The sequence below is a fragment of the Mercenaria mercenaria genome, chromosome 19 (assembly GCF_021730395.1).
Source record: "Mercenaria mercenaria strain notata chromosome 19, MADL_Memer_1, whole genome shotgun sequence".
Taxonomy (NCBI): domain Eukaryota; kingdom Metazoa; phylum Mollusca; class Bivalvia; order Venerida; family Veneridae; genus Mercenaria; species Mercenaria mercenaria.
In genome coordinates this window covers 33,632,565-33,650,725 of record NC_069379.1, presented here as the reverse complement: position 1 = coordinate 33,650,725, position 18,161 = coordinate 33,632,565, and the positions used below count along the sequence as shown (strand labels likewise).

Below are 18,161 nucleotides of genomic sequence, written 5' to 3'. Positions count from 1 at the left end.
GCCTGCAAGTCCACAATGGGATGATGGAATCCACTGAAGTGCTACTTTGTAGGTTATACTCAGGCTCTGCATTCTCCTGGCTAGCTGCAGAGCTTTATTGTTGATCAGAGCCTCCATGACAGACAGTGCATCTGTGAGAAAGACGACTGAGGAGCTTTCTTCTGTCGAGTCTTCAATCATTGAGACGGCCTTCATGAGTGCTTCAGTCTCTGCCTTGTAATTGCTGCAGTGTTTTCCTGTGGCTGCGTATAGTGTAGAGAAATTTCAATTCACCGAAATACATATAATTATATACATAAGTATCAATTATGTTTAATAATGTATATCCATGGTTTCTGGTTCCCCTTAATACAATGACATAAAAGTTCAAAGTATTAAGTATTACCTGATCAAGTCAGGGGTGTCATTGGATGCCATCCAACTCATTGTTGCCAGATTTTGGATGTACAGCAGAGATTAAATATGTCAACCATTTTTTTGAAGAATCTTAATTAATATTTATTTAAACAAGTTTTTGTGAGGTAAGATACACTCGCTGGCCTAAAATACAACTGGTTACTTAAATCAGTCCAGCACCAGAGTCAGAGTATATGTGCTTTGCTTTTACCTTGAGTAGTATAACATCATCTATTTTTGCACATTAACTACATCACAACTGTCAAACTTTGCTGAGTGTGTCTAAAACAAGGAAACAGTAATGATTTCAATTTAGGAGTTATCCCTGTTACAAAACACTTAATCTCTAATTTTCAGCAAATTGAAATAAAAAAGTATGCTGGATAGTGGATACAGTTAAATGATTGCATCTCAGTCTTAGTCTTTGTGGCCGGATGGCTAGGGTAGTTGATTTTAAATTATTTGTCCTTCACTGCTGTGTGTTCGAAACCTTGCTCAGGGTGTAGAATTCTTTCATGTGTGGATTTTTACGTAATCCAGCTGACTAAAAGGACAGTGGCTTAACCTAGCTGCCCGCCCATGCCTTAAATAATGCATTGAAAGTTCATATATGACCTATAATTCTGTCAGTCTGACATTAAACTTAACAAAAACAAACATTTGTATTCACTAAATTGGTCTAATGGTTTATGTTGTGGAGTACAAAAGGCAGTTACTCAACTGTCTATGCCATATTTAGCCTTGCTATATACACATGTTAAATAGTGTCGGCTCATGAAGAGTAGTAATAGTAGTACATGTTATTTAATATGTTTGGCTCTTAGATACAAAATCTGTCATTTATCTCCATTTAGAATAAATTTAATCACCAGTTTTTCTAGATTTGTCATTTTGTTCATACAAACCGCCTGTTTGTTCAAGAACTCATTTTAACAGAAACCAGTTTATCATTATTTTTTATACAAACCAAAACCTAAAACCCAAACCGGATTTTTGCCAACAAAAGTGCCCTTAGTTGTTTTTAGTTTTTTATTCAAAAAGCGTTTGCAAGACTTTACTTGAAGTAAACTGCCTCAATTTATTGTCTCCCACCACACGGTTGTCTAGCTGTCACAAATCTTATCTCCAAGTTGAACATTTCTCATCCGATCTTCACCAAACTTGATCAAAATGTGTTTGCCAATAAGTCCTCAGCCTAGTGCAAGCCCAGGCACATTATGACTAGCAAACAAAGGCAGAATCACTCGCCACCATCAGGTTAAGATGCTAACACAAGGGCAAAGCCAATATGATATAATACTCCTCTGAAGTACAATTTTTTATTAGAGATCAAATTTTTTTCAAGATCTTTATTTAGGATTATAAACTACATCCTTGGAGATATCCACCAAATATTTGCCAGTTTTGTGTGGGTTTCATTTCCATCCAGCTGTTATAATAAAAAATTGTAACGTACAACACTGAATGTTTGGATGACAACACAGCTTCAGTCTTTTTCCTTCAATTTAGAAATTTCGGAGATCAACTGAGCCTCCTCATACACCAGTACTGGGTTTGTTTCCAGGAAGCGGACTTAAGTGGTTCAAATAAGCTTGAAACTTTCATCATAATCGCGCTGAAATAAATTTGTATAAAGTAAATAAGTTGGGTTGTGTGTTAAAAGAAATACTCATTTACACTTTAATGTTATACATTCAAACCTGCAGTAAGCACAATGTGACTGTTAAAGCCCACCGGCTTAGCTCAGTAGGGGGAGCTTTGGTCTGTGGATCGCGGTCACGAGTTTGATCCTCAAGCTGGGCGTATGTTCTCCATGATAATTTGATAAAAGACATTGTGTCTGAAATCATTCGTCCTCCACCTCTGGTAATTCATGCGGGGAAGTTGCCAGTTACTTGTGAAGAACAGGTTTGTACTGGTACAGAATCCAGGAACACTGGTTAGGTTAACTGAAATACTGTTGAAATACTGTTGAAAAACGGCGTTAAACTTAAAACAAACAAAATGAGGACTGCTATCAGAAGAAAAATCGATGACTGGCTGCTTTTTGCACATGGCCACTATGGCATGTTCCACTGTTTATGTGTCCAGCATGCCAGCTTAGATTTATCAGTTACAGGTTTTAATTCCAGTGGAAGGTGTGTGCACATGTTCTCGATGATTCATTTGAAGAATATAGCGTCAGACTTCATTTGTCCTCCGCCTCTTGATTCTTGTAGAGAAGTTGGCAGATTCTTGTTGAGAACATACACTAATACAGCACTAATACAGAATCTAGGAACACTTGTCAGGTTAACCCTTAGCCTGCTAAATTTCTAAAATGGACTGGTCCATCATTCAATTTGGGCGATACCATTTATTATTCTAAGGGGTGTTCACTGAAAATTTACTGACTGAATAGCGAACAGTGCAGACCAAGATCAGGCTGATCTTGGTCTGCACTGGTCGCAAAGGCAGAATCTCTTGCCACCAGCAGGCTAAAGGTTAAATTCCTACTGTTACATAACTGAAATACTGTAGAAAAACAGCACAAAACATAATATTAATATTCTCTGAAAGTATCAAAACTAGAATGTGCCACTAGTCCATATATTTTTTGAGCGGAGCATCACAACCAAGGAAATCCACTATTTTGGCTATTTCAAGAGCTGTAACTCTGTATTTAGTGCTAAAATCTCAAGAATAATGCCAAGTGTGCAAGGTCACATCATGACAGAATCATGCAAGTTTTCATGAAAACCCATCAAATACTTTTTGAGCCAGGCACGTCATTAGGTGAAAATATGCATTTTTTTTACTATTTCAGGGGCAATAACTAGAAATGGAGTCAGACGAAAAATAGGAGGTGTGCAAGTTTATATCGTGATAAAGACTCGTGCAATTTTTCATAAATTTATATCAAAAACTTTTTGAGCTTGGCACATCACAAGGTAAAAATGTGTACTTTTTACTATTTCAGGGGCCATAATTCTAGAAATAGGGGGGGGGAGTCAGACGTAAAGTAACTGTTGCACAACATATCATGATAAACACTCACCCAAGGTTTCATCAATTTATATCAAATACTTTTTGAGCTAGACCCATCACACTTTTTTCGGACAGACCTATATCAGTGGAGGGCACAAAAATTTAACAATTTAACACAGAGTTAAGAACAAGAGCTGTCTGTTGACAGCGCGCTTGACTATTCGAAGCATTGATAGAAGTGTAGGGTCAAAATATTACCTGAGATTTTCAGACAATAGAAAAGGCACAGACAAGACAAACAATGTACCTGCACTTGTGAATTTGGATAAGTTTTGCAATATAATGCAATGCGTGACCATGATGGTAAGAAAGTGCTGAAAGTGTCAAAGCCATATGACAAACAGGTTAGGCATAAAATAATTTTGGTACGAAAAACTTCACTGATTTCCAAGTCCAAAAAGGGCCATAATTTAGCCAAAATAGTTGACTGAGTTATGTACTCTTGCCTACAGATTGGAATCATGGTGATAAACAAGTATTCAAAGTTTCAAAGCCGTATGTCAAAAAGTTTTGACAAAACATGGACTTTTACGAAAACTGAACCAATTTCCAAGTCAAAAAAGGGTCATAATTCAGCCAAAATAGTTGACAGAGTTATGTACTCTTGATTCTTGCCTACAGATATAAATCATGATGATGAACAATTGTTCAAAGTTTCAAAGCCATATGTCAAATTGTTTTGACAAAACATGGACTTGTACGAAAACTGAACCAATTTCCAAGTCCAGAAAGGGCCATAATTCAGCCAAAATAGTTGACAGAGTTATATACTCTTGCCTACAGATATAAATCATGATGATGAACAATTGTTCAAACTTTCAAAGCCACCTCTAAAATAGTTTTGACAAAACATGGACTTGTACACAAATTGAACCAATTTCCAAGTCCAAAAAGGGCCATAATTGAGTCAAAATAGTTGACAGAGTTATGTACTCTTGCCTACAGATAGAGACTGTTAAAATAAACAAGTGTTGAAAGTTTCAAAGCCTTATCTCAAAAGACTTTGTCAAGAAGTGGACTGCTATGAAAAACTTAACCAAGGTGTGACGCTGACGCCGTGGTGAGTAGGATAGCTCTACTTATTCTTCGAATAGTCGAGGTAAAAATGTATTTAAGAAATGAAATGATTTTTTTCGGTGTTCATGCAAAACATGTCAGTGATAAACACCTTAATTAATCAATTTGCTAGCGCGATTCATGGATTTGCCAATCCTATTCTGTCGTTCATTTCGCATGAACACCGAAAAAAATAGTTTCATTTATTATATTTACATTATATTTCCTTTCAATTTGTAAACTGTTTTATGAATTGCATATAATTTGTAGCATTTAACATTAAAATCAGCTTCCTGGCCATTCTGTTCACCTGACGGAACAACTGCGACGTCAACTAAGGAACGTTCTCCCCGACTTTATGCGGACGTCGTCAAAACAGCGGTTGGTTATCACTAAGAAGCAATGACATAACTTTCATGCCTTTCCCTTTGCTGTTCATAGGAAATGAATGTCAAAAGTTTCAATAAGAATAGGGCAATTGTAAATATGTAATAATGAACAATACAGCTTAAGCAAATTAGCCGCACCACGAGAAAACCAACATACTGGCTTTGCGACTAGCGTAGATCCAGACTAGCATGTGCATTTGTGCAGTATGGTCAAGATCCATGCTGTTTGCTTTCAAAGCCTATTGCAATTACAGAAACCGTTAGCGAACAGCATGGATCCTGACCAGACTGTGTTGGCTGGTCGCAAATGCACTATGTTGGTTTTCTCATGGCACGTCACAAGTTCAGAAAGCAACAGCTTCCTAGACAAAATGCTCGTTTTCTGGAAATTTTTACTTCTGCTGTAGATGGAAGTAGGATCACAAGACGCTGCAAGTATAGTTCCATTATGATGAAAATGTTGTCAAAGTGATCAGTCCTCCACCTGGTTGTTCATGAGGGGAAGCATTCACTGAGGTGAACAGGTACAAAATCCAAAATCACTGGGTAGGTTAACAATTACCGTTACGTAACTGAAATCCTGTTGAAAATAAAGATAGCAATAAACACAGCAGTATATCAAAGAAACAAGCAAACAATCTTATTTAACTCTTAAGATTAGGCCTTAAAAAGAAATAAAACAAAGTTTTGGGATCAGTCTTGGAATGCAGTATTGCTATTGGTCCATTTTCAAATTAACATCAGAATCAACTAATCAGGTACTTGGTATTGACCTACACTCGTCAATCTTCACCATTGTTTTCAGGCGTTTTCATTAATGTACGCAATATTTGTATCCCGAAAGTATTACTAAAGTAACATAAGAAGTTAACCAATGACATGGTGGCTTAGATGCAAGGTGTCCGACTTCCACACACGTTACCATAGGTTCAAAATCACTTAGATCATTTTTTTTTAATTTAATGTTTTGTAATGTTATCTAGACCGTTTTATTTTTACATTATTTTACGAATCATATTTCATAAATTTTAATTGTTTTCTCTTGTATTTATTCTCTCAAATGCTGGTAACAGGTAATTTGTCTTCTTCCACTTTTTTACTACGGGTAAATATGATTACTGTTTATAATGAACCATAAATGTCACGATACATTTGATCAAATAGGTAGTAAGTCTGCATATAAAATTTTGATACAAAACAAGAGCTGTCTCCATAGGATGACACATGCCCCCGATGGCATATTAAATGAATAGTTATGGCCGATGTTAGAGTTTAGGACCTTTGACCTACGGAGCTGGGTCTTGCGCGCGACACGTCGTCTTACTGTGTCACACATTCATGCGTAGTTATTTTAAAATCCATGCATGAATGACAAAGATATGGACCGGACACGCCCATCAATGCACTATCCCTTAATGTCTAAGTGTGACCTTGACCTTTGAGCTACGGACCTGGGTCTTTCGCTCGACAAGTCGTCTTACTGTGGTACACATTCATGCCAAGTTATTTGAAAATCCATCCATCGATGACAAAGATATGGACCGGACACGCCCATCAATGCACTATCACTTAATGTCTAAGTGTGACCTTGACCTTTGAGCTACGGACCTGGATCTTGCGCGCGACACGTCGTCTTACTGTGGTACACATTCATGCCAAGTTATTTGAAAATCCATCCATCGATGACAAAGATATGGACCGGACACGCCCATCAATGCACTATCCTTTAATGTCTAAGTGTGACCTTGACCTTTGAGCTACGGACCTGGGTCTTGCGCGCGACACGTCGTCTTACTGTGGTACACATTCATGCCAAGTTATTTGAAAATCCATCCATCGGTGACAAAGATATGGACCGGACACGAAAAATGCGGACAGACTGACAGACCGACAGACGGTTCAAAAACTATATGCCTCCCTTCGGGGGCATAAAAAAGATATGGTCAGACGTAGGACTTGAACCCACAAACCTGATACTGGCAGCTAAATGCTTTGTTCGCACAGCTACCTGCACATGCAACAGTATACTAATTAAGAAATATACGGAATATTCACGAGTGCCGGGTCAATACTTACGGACAATGCTAGATTTTACTGATCTCCTAATTCATTTTCTAAATTTTGTGGCAACTACATTTCGAAACCTTTCAAAGGTGGGTACAAGGAATAAGAATAATGGTATTTCAAAATAATTTTGTTGCATAAATAGACTTTAAAAGCTAATGTCAGGACTCTGTGTTGCTGTGTGTTTGTTTGATGAACAACTTTGGTCTCAGTGCGGACATGGTGATTAAAATGGCCTCCTGAAAAAGACAACACAACATATTATAACACTGTAAGTGTAGAAAGATATAAATTCTTAAACTATGTACTATGAAAAAATTATCTTAAAAATCTCATTTTACATAAGGTATTTCTTGGTGACATGAAATATCACAGATTTCAAGCTTTAGAGCAAGTACAAAATGTAAAAAAGGCCCTGTCTCCCCCAATGCATAGTCGTATATGCAAGAAGTCAATAGGAGACAGGACTAAAAGTCAAAGAGACACTGATGGTTGTCTGCAATAGGGATAATCTACTTGGCATTTCAATCATCCCACTAAGTTTCAACATTCTAAGTCTAGTGGTTCTCAAGTTATGAACTGGATACGGTTTTCCATGTTCATACCCATGTGACCTTGACCTTTGAACAAGTGACCCCAAAATCATTAGGACTGCATGTCCAATCATCCTATTAAGTTTCAATATTCTGGGTCAAGTAGTTCTCTCAAGTTACTGATTGGAAAGAGTTTTCTTTGTTCAGCCCTCTGCAACCTCGACCTTTAATGGAGTGACCCTAAAAACAACTGTGGTCACCTACTCCATAATTACTATCACCCTATGAAGTGTGAAGGTTATAGGTCAAATGGTTCTCAAGTTATTACCCGGAAATGGATTTCCATTTTCTATCGACTTCGCTCTTGACCTTTAACAGTGACCCCTAAATTGAAAGGTGTCATCTCTGCATGACCAATCATTCTATGAAGTGTCAACATTCTGGGTCTAGTGGTTCTCAAGTTATTGATCATAAATGGTTTTCCATGTTTATGCCCCTGTGACCTCGACCGTTGATGGAGTTACCCAAAAACCAATAAAGGTTGTCTACTCCATAAGACCTGCCCTCTTATGAAGTTTGAAGATTCTAGGTCACATGGTTCTCCAATTATTGATCGGAAATAAAGTGTGTCAGAAGGACTGATGGACAGGGCAGAAACAATATATAACTATTTGTTCACTGGATTTTTTTTTTATTTAAACTGATATTTTACAAAAACAAGAGGACCATGATGGTCCTGAATCGCTCACCTATCCCCACATGACCCAGTGTTGAACTGAGTATGACGTCGTTATTTCTATTATTTGACATAGTGACCTAGTTTTTGAGCACATGTGACCTAGATATCATCAAGATAAAAAATTCTGACCAATTTTCATGAAGATCCATTGAAAAATATGACCTCTAGAGAGGTCACAAGGTTTTTCTATTATTTGACCTAATGACCTAGTTTTTGAAGGCACGTGACCCACTTTTGAACTTGACCTAGATATCATCAAGGTGAACATTCTCACCAATTTTCCTGAAGATCTCATGAAAAATATGGCCTCTAGAGAGGTCACAAGGTTTTTCTATTTTTCGACCTACTGACCTAGTTTTTGACCGCACATGACCCAGTTACGAACTTGACCTAGGTATCATCAAGCTGAACATTCTCACCAATTTTAATGAAGATCCATTGAGAAATATGGCCTCTAGAGACGTCACAAGGTTTTTCTATTTTTAGACCTACTGACCTAGTTTTTGACCGCACGTGACCCAGTTTCGAACTTGACATAGATATCATCAAGGTGAACATTCTGACCAATTTTCATGAAGATCTCTTGAAAAATATGACCTCTAGAGAGGTTACAAGGTTTTTCTATTTTTAGATCTACTGACCTAGTTATTAACCGCACGTGAACCAGTTTCGATCTTGACCTAGATATCATGAAGGTGAACATTCTGACTAATTTTCATAAAGATCCCATGAAAAATATGGCCTCTAGAGAGGTCACAAAGTTTTTCTATTTTCAGACCTACTGACCTAGTTTTTGACAGCACGTGACCCAGTTTCAAACTTGATCTAGATATCATCAAGGTGAACATTCTGACCAATTTTCATGAAGATCTCTTGAGAAATATGGCCTCTAGAGAGGTCACAAGGTTTTTCTATTTTTAGACCTACTGACCTAGTTTTTGATCCCTCGTGACCCAGTTTCGATCTTGACCTAGATATCATCAAGGTGAACATTCTGACCAATTTTCATGAAAATCCATTGAGAAAGATGGCCTCTAGAGAGGTCACAAGGTTTTTCTATTTTTAGACCTACTGACCTAGTTTTTGACCCAACGTGACCCAGTTTCGAACTTGACCTAGATATCATCAAGGTGAACATTCTGACCAATTTTCATGAAGATCTCATGAAAAATATGGCCTCTAGAGAGGTCACAAGGTTTTTCTATTTTTAGACCTACTGACCTAGTTTTTGACCGCATGTGACCCAGTTTCGAACTTGACCTAGATATCATCAAGATGAACATTCTGACCAACTTTTATAAAGATCCCATGAAAAATGTGACCTCTAGAGTGGTCACAAGCAATAGTTTACGCACGCACGCACGCACGCACGGACGCCACGCGATCACAAAAGCTCACTTTGTCACTTTGTGACAGGTGAGCTAAAAAAAGGTATCATAAAAACCCTAAACCCTTAAATACATTGACAAGGAAGATTTTAAGTAGCTTTTATGCCCCCAAAGGTGAGCGGATAAAAATCATACTCGCTGTACCTTCTGTGTGTCCGTGTCAATTTGTCCAAGCTGTAACTCTGCTATCCATAAAGGGATTTTGAAATAACTTGGCACAAATGGTTCACCATAATGAGACAGTGTTGCATTACCAAAACCCCTAGCTCCAAGGTCAAGGTCACACTTAGAGGTCAATTGTTAACAGGGTCTGTTTCATGTCCAGTCCACAACTCTGCCATCCATGAAGGATTTTGAAATAACTTGGCTTATGTTTACCATAATGAGATGATGTGACATGCGCAAGGCCCAGACCTCTAGCCCTAAGGTCAAGTCCAGACTTAGAGGTCAAAGGTTATAACAAGGTCTGTTTCCTGTTTGGTTTGTAAGTCTGCCATTCATCAAGGGATTTTGAAATTACTTGGCATAAATGTTACTTTTTATTTGTTAACTGGATTTTATTATTTTAACTGAAGTAAGAAGAGTGGCATAAAAGTAGACCCTAAATCATTAAATACATTGAAAAGGAAGATTTTTAGCAGTTTTTCAGTAAAAAAAAAATCTTTTGGATGATAATCTAGCAATTACTTTATAATGGCATGGGACATGAGACCACTGAAACATTACCTCTGTTCTAATAGTCCTGCTGCCCTGATGAGGACATGTGTTGAGGTAATGTTGAAACAACAAACTTGGGTCATCTACTGCTAAATTTTCATCTGCTTCTAAACTCGTCTCCAGTCCCTGAACACCACCAAATACAACTAAAGCATGTCTGAAATTGAGAATTTTGGATTTAATCACAGATTCTATCACTGGTTGTAGGGAAAGATGGGAGTAAAGATTGGAGTATCTGGCTCAAGCTGCAAATTTAACGCATACTAACAGTTACCCAAGAGCCGGATATTCCCATCTGCATCCTATAACCTGTGAAAGAATATACAATTATTGACTCCTGAACCATTGGATATGATGTGATATTCACCGGAAGATGGCAATATTGACCGAGGCGATAACCGAGGCCAATATTGCTCTCTTCCGGTGAATATCACATCATATCCAATGGCTCAAGAGTCAATAACTGTTTTATTATATGGGTTCAGGTTTATGAATAAGTAACAAGTATTTGCTGCAACATATTTAATGTCTGAATGTAACAATAACTGTGTGAAAACTTAATGATTAATTTAATGAAGACACTTAAATTTCCTGGAATCATTTAATGTGTATACAGTTTCTTAAATTATCGCTGAAATATATTGTAGCTAGTTATCATTGGCTGGAGTAACACCTGTAGCTGGATTTCCCACTGTTCATATTGTAACTAACAACTTCCATTCTATTTTTAGAAAGTAATGTTTAATAGGGAAAACCCACTAACCAGTAAACATGAAATATATTTTGAAAGATGATGAGCGGTTTCGGTCAATGAAATTCAGGTTATTTTTAGAACATATAATAACATAATTTGTTAATTGTTCAAATCTCACTATTAAAATGAGATATACTAGAAATAGCAATGGAGAGCAGGCACATGGATTATATTTTGTTCGGTTTAACATTGCACCGACCATATGGCCACTTTCAAGCTTTGATGGAGGAGGAAAAAACCAGGTGTCCCTTCGTGCATTATTTCATCACAAGCGGGCACTTGGGTAGGACCACCGACCTTCCGTAAGCCAACTAGATGGCTTCCTCACATGAAGAATTCAACGCCCCAAGTGAGACTCAAACCCACATTGATGAGGGGCAAGTGATTTGAAGTCAGTGACCCTAAACACTTAGCCATAGAGGCCCCTTCTGATTAAAAATACTTGCAATTATTTACCACAAATAAGATGTAACAAACCATTGTCTCAGCAATAATATTCCTCTATATTTTAGGAAAGTACAACCAATATTATGTTCATACTGAAATAGGCTTCAACAAGAAATGTTTACTTTAAATACTATGTTGACAAACTTTTACAATCAGTTTTCAAACTTACTTAAAATCCTTTTTATCGAGTTCAAATTCATCAATATCAGACCCTCGTTCAGATGTTCCTATAGTTAAATCATACATTTCTTTATATGGGCATTCTGTAAACACAGCTCCTATACTGCTAGCCAGTCTGACGCTGTAACCCCAGTAGAGGCCTGCGTGTGTTCGAGGCTCCGAAGGGGACACAACTATTCCCTTTGGTTTCTTTCTGTCTGCAAAAATCAAAGTATGGATGTCAGTGCATGTAGTCAGAACTACTGTGAAAATCAATAAATTTTGTGGTTTAAGTTAAAACAGCCATTTTATGTTGAGATAAGAGTTTTGGACTTCAATTTTTAAACATAACATGAATGTGAATTTTACTTTGTGTGTTGGGACCAAATTTTGTGAAATCTACAAATATTCACAGTTACTGTACTTATATTGAAAGCAAATTATTCTAACAAACAAGTTTTCCTGCAAAAAGAATGCATGGAAATTCAAGTTAAGACCTTGAGATTCAAATCTCATCTTCAGCAGACATTCCCAGCATTCTCAAAGGCTCAAGTTCTTGTAAAAAAAATCTAGGAGTATATACAGATAACATGAGTTACTGTAAAATCATTTAAAGTGGAATTATATGCATTTTTCAAGCAAAGATCAAGCTTAAATAGATATGATTGTATGTAAAAAGGGTGAAGGAAATTATAGCTTTTAACCCAAACAAACTCTTCCTGTTACCAGTACGAAATAATAAGTTTCCAAATATGACTTTTCTTATTTTGAGTGGGGCAGTCTTTTTAAAAAACGTCAAACTGCAAGCAATGAGTTGCTTCCCTTCTACTTCAGAAATTTCCATTTTCGGGTAAGGGAGATCATTGTGCAGAAGACTGAAAAAATATCTATAATAAATAATTATTTTATCCGTCCGATTTCTTTATTTTTAAAGCATCAACTTGAAATACTAATGCGGCATTATGGTTAATTTAACACATCTAAATGCACAGCAACCAAAAGTTGCTTTTATAGAATATTCACCCAAAACACACTATATGCAGTATTAGATGTGCATAATGCCACTCTAATTTTATGGGCATGAAATTTCATGATTTGGGTCAAAACTCCCAATTTTGTGGGTATATGAATTTGTGAAATTTAACTTTTGAACATAAAATGAATGGGAATTTTACTTTTGTTGGAATTAAATTTTGTGGACTGACTGTAACAATATCCATTAAACACGATAACCACAAAAACTAGTCCCCCACGAATATCAATAATTTCACAGTATTACATGATCAAGTATCTATTTATTAATCAGAAATGAAATATCTTAACAAGAGGATCATGATGACCCTGAATCGTCCACCTGAGTAATATGAGCCACCCATTTCAAATGGCAAACTGATGCTAAAATATAAGGAAAGTAGGTCGGTAGGTCATATTCATGGTCACTGAAAGTTTTAAGATTGGGGTGCAAAACTGTACATGTCCTCCAAATTTCAAGACTATCTTAAGAAACCAGAAAGTAGGTCAGTAGGTCAAGGTCACAGTCAGGTGACCCCTAATCACTTGAGGTCATCTGATAATTATAATTAAACAGTCTAGGAACTATGATCTAATAGTTTTAAGTACTTTTTCCTATATAAGTCATATAAGAAGTGACCGCAAGGCAGCCTCTTTTCATCCCGAAGGTATAACTTGAACAATTTTATAAGAAATTCAGTAGGCAATGCCACATACCAAATATCAAAGGCCTAGACCTTGAACTTTTGGACAAGATTTTTAATTTTTTCCTATAAAAGTCTATGTTAAATTTTGGACCCCCAGGGCAGGGCCTCTTTTCATCCAAGGGGCATAATTTGAACAATTTTGGTAGACGAACACTAGGCAAGACAACATACCAAATATCAAAAGCCTTTGTAATGCAGTTCCAAGCAAGATTTTCTTTTAAAAATTCCTATATGTCAATATAAAATCTGGAAAGTACATCCCTTGGAAGCACCGAGAACAAGGCAAACAGTGAAAATTGCAGACTCGGTTTGATTGAGTCTGTTCATGAGCAGTAATGTAAAATGCAACACTGCCCACGCCCTCTAGCACCGGCTTAAGCAGTATTCAATCTTCAAATCTAAATGAGTTGAAATCAATGATCCCGAAAACTTCAGACCCCCACCCCCCAGGCAGGGCCTTTTTTCACCCCAGGGTATTAATTTGAATAATTTTGGTAGGGCACCACAAGGCAATGCTACAGAGCAAATATCAAAGTCCTAGGTCTTGTGGATTTAGACAAGAAGATTTTTTCAGTTTTTTCCTATACAAGTCTATGCAAAACTTAGGACCCCCTAGGCCTCTTTTCACACCAGGGCCATAATTTGAACAATTTTCATAGAGGACCATTAGATTATGTCACATGCCAAATATCGAGGTTTTTCCTTTTGGTTCCTATGGCAATCAGAGTTCTGCATGGAAGTTAATTCTTTGAACAATTTTGGAAGGGACCACCCAAGGATCATTCCTGTGAAGTTTGGTGTAATTCTGCCCAGTGGTTTTCAAAAAAAATTTTTTTTTATAAATTGTTGACGGAACTGACGACGCACAAAGGACATTGAGCGGTCACAAAAGCTCACCATGAGCCTTTGGCTCAGGTGAGCTAAAAATGAAAAACATCCAAAGAAAAAGATTTTCTGATCAGAATAAAAAAATTTACAGAAGAATTTTGTCCAGTTTGAAAAATTTAAATGCGGCTTTCCATTTGACAGTGGTTTGTCTTGCACACAAAACTATATCTACCTAGAGATGTGAGGTCCATCTTTACAGTGACTCTGATACCAGGAACCAACTCTTTGTCCACCTGTATGTCCTGAAAAAAGATGAGCCATGCCATGAGAAAACCAACATAGTGCATTTGCAATCAGCATTGATCCAGACCAGCCTGCACATCTGCACAATCTGGACAGAATCCATACTGTTACTAACGGTCTCTCTAATTGCAGTAGGCTTTGAAAGCGAACAGCATGGATCCTGACCAGACTGCACGGATCACAAATGCACTATCTTGGTTTTCTCATGATAATCTTATGCCATGAACTTATACGCGTAAATTCTTTCCTGTAAATCAGTTTTTGAACTGAGTATTACTGAGGTACTAAAGTTTTAGCTTTAATAACAGAGACACAAGCCTGCATATGGGTAAAACCAACCCTCTGAAAGGGGCTGGATGTAATTAAAGTTGGCAGGGTTTTAAGCCACACTGATGAGGGTGCAGAAATAATATATTTGCCTACTTTGCCTGAAATAATTAGGTCTCTGCTGTGCTGAATTAACTCTTAATGACTTCTGTGTCTGAAATAATACCATTTATTATATACCTTTAAATTTTCTGTCTGATATACAGCCTGTATTTCACTAATGAGTACAAAACCTTGTATTCTACTCCCATCAGATAAGGAAAGTATTCCATGGTTGAAGCACTTGCTTTAGTTGAGATGTCAAATATGATGTAATGGTGGCTAGACACTCCATGGGTCAACAAGTTCACCATTTCAAACAAGTTTTCAGCTTTGTCAAAAATTATAGTCTATTTCTGCTGATAAAGCACTATAAACAGAAACAGGTATCTGTATATAATAGAAGTGTTATTAAAGCAATACCTTTATCTGCAATGATGTATTTGGCTCTCATGGATTTTAGCAGACCAGATCCCACTGCGCAAGCGTCTCATGGGATCCAAGCCTGGCAAAATTCACTTGAGCTGAATACAACACTGAAGATCAAGGTACTGTTGTAATAACCAAATTACCATATATTTCCGCTTATAAGACGCACTTCAACATCAGACATGCAATCTGGGATTTCTTTTTCTTTTAATTTTCTTGTAGTACTCGCATGTAAGATGCTCCCCACTCTGAACTGGAAATGTGACTCCTAATAAGGTGTAGTATAAGCCACATCTATTTCAGTAAGTATTTCTACTGTCAACAGACTTATATTTGAGTCTCATTGCCAGAAAACATTATTCTCTGTAATCTTCTTTTTCAGCCCATTGTGAATATTAAGAAAAACATCTCATTTACAATTTATCTCACCTTGGTTAGACCAACATTTACATAGGAGCCTTTCCCTTCTTTAGAATGTTTCTTTACAATAACACCTTCCCTATACATGGCCTCATCATTAGCTCTCATGTGGTGAGGGGAATCGAGGGGATTTAAGACACCTGAAACATTAAAAATATGTATCTGTTTAAGCTATGCTGCTTCCTGTACAATGTTAAACGGTACTTCGTGCTCTTTAGTAGACAGAGAAAGCAAATTAATAATCATTTTTAATTGATAAGTCTTTTATCCAACCCATTGATACTTGTCTTTACAAGAATTGTTTAGAGTAAAATATTCAACAAGACTAAACTATTAAAGAAACAAAAAAAAAAACAACATCTCCCTTCACCCTGATCACCCTTTGTTATGATGGCCAGTAACTGAATTTTAATAGGTGTCACCTACTGACCATTGACAATGCTGCTATGGAGTCCAATAGTCATATGCCTACGGCAAGTATTTTCCAGGGTTTGAAAAGAAACATTTTTTTGTCCAAAGGTCAATGTGACCTTGACCTTTCACATACTGACTCCTTAAGTCATCTACTGACAACAGGCAATAGTGTTCTAAATAATTCATCAATAATCATTTTCAGGTTCAACGTTGACATTGACCTTTGACAAACTGCATTCCAATATGATGCAGTACATCTTCTGACCAAAGGCAATAATTCTATAAAATTTGACTAATGTAGGCCGGATGTCTACAGAAGGACTGACGTACAAATCCGACATGAGCAAAACAATATACCCCCTCTTCTTTAACCTTTAGCCTGCCGGTGGCAAGTGTTTTTGCTTTTGCAACCTGTGCAGACCAAGATCTGCCTGCACATCCATGCAGGCTGATCATGGTCTGCACTGTTGGCTATTCAGTCATTTAATTTTCAGTGAACACCCCTTTGGATAACAAATGGTATTGCCCAAATTGAATGATGGACTAGTCCATTTTAGAAATTTAGCAGGCTAAAGGTTAAAGGGGATTAGAGTTTTTTTCAAAGGATGTTCCTTCAGGTGTATATCTACCAGTGAATGCACCAACCAACATATTTCTCCTAACTGAGTCATATCCAACCACATACAAACCTGCATACTGTAGATCTTTGTGCTGAGGGAAGAAGCATTTTCTAAGGTATTGCGGACATTCTAGGTACTGCAAGATCCGTGCAAGCTGAACATTTCCATGTCCATGCTTGCCTACACCAGAAAACTCCCCTTCAGTTGTTCTGAAAGTGGAAATATTCATTTTTTCTACACAGTAAAATACAGATTGCTCTAGGTCACAAGGACAAATGCAAAATGCTTGAGTTGTCAAGTAAAACAGCCATAAATTGCTCAATTGAGACATGGTGCCCGAGTAATTGATGCTACAGTAAGCAGTTTTTCACTAAATATCTTTAACAAGTGGATGATAGATACTAATGTACTTATAATGTTCAAATAGCCAAACCTATAAATGGGTAAGTTACTCGTCACAGATATACCAAGTGAATGATAATACAACTTTACAGTGGTCAAAGGCATTGATCACAACTATAAAATAGCTGACCTAAACTATACACTGCAAAAATAATAACAGAACACACTATCTATGAAACCATACAAGTATAAAGTTACTGGTACTCAGGTAGCGTTTTCTGTCAATATTCTCAGCAATGTGTACCATGATGTTTTAAAACAACAATTTAAGATTTGAAAGGAAAAGAGCAGACATCCCAATGGAATCTTCAAGTTATAAATAACACACTTACAAATTAAAACTTACTCTAACACGAACTGAATCATTTTCCTATTAAACAAAGAAGGCTGAAAATTGTGTGTTATTATACAACAATTAATTTTTCAGATGTCATAAATTATTACATCATAGCGTAAAAATTTCGAGGGCCGAGTGCGAAACTATTGTAACTGTATATGAACAAAGAAGATACAATAGTTTCGCGCTCAGCCATTAGTTTGTTTGTTTTGGGTATAACGCCGTTTTTCAACAGTATTTTAGTTATGTAACGGCGGGCAGTTAATATTCCTGGATTCTGTACCAGCACAAACCTGTTCTCTGCAAGTAACTGCCAACTTCACCACATGAATCAGAGGTGGAGGACGAATGATTTGAGACACAGTGTCTTTTATCAAATCCTTACGGAGAACATATGGCCCACCCAAGGATCAAACTCACGACCCCACAATCCATAGATCGACGCTCTCCCTATTGAGCTAAGCAGGCAGGTTATTCCCTTAATTGCAGAAAATGAACATAATCCCCAAAGTCCTATTTTTAGCTGAAAATATTGAGTTTGGAGACCAGTCTGTGAATGCAGCCTTGCTATTGGTCATTTTTAAATTTGTGCTCAGGAACAACCAATCAGATGATGCCATTTCAAGACTGGTCTCCAAATTTAGTTTCATAAACC

The 18,161-nt window shown here is 37.0% G+C and overlaps 1 protein-coding gene across 1 annotated transcript in view; it reads right to left on the bottom strand.

The window, feature by feature from the left end:
* Window positions 1-3,434: 3,434 nt before the first annotated feature.
* LOC123543131 (putative methyltransferase C9orf114) overlaps window positions 3,435-18,161 on the bottom strand; it is a 64,999-nt gene continuing 50,272 nt past the window's right edge. Inside the window, exons 6-11 of the mRNA XM_053531288.1 lie at window positions 16,837-16,976; window positions 15,743-15,873; window positions 14,448-14,517; window positions 11,680-11,887; window positions 10,319-10,466; window positions 3,435-7,171 (exon numbers count right to left, since the gene is read on the bottom strand). Of these exons, the coding sequence (XP_053387263.1) occupies window positions 7,094-7,171; window positions 10,319-10,466; window positions 11,680-11,887; window positions 14,448-14,517; window positions 15,743-15,873; window positions 16,837-16,976 (775 nt within the window). The 3' untranslated portion in view covers window positions 3,435-7,093. The remainder of the gene's footprint in view (window positions 7,172-10,318; window positions 10,467-11,679; window positions 11,888-14,447; window positions 14,518-15,742; window positions 15,874-16,836; window positions 16,977-18,161) is intronic.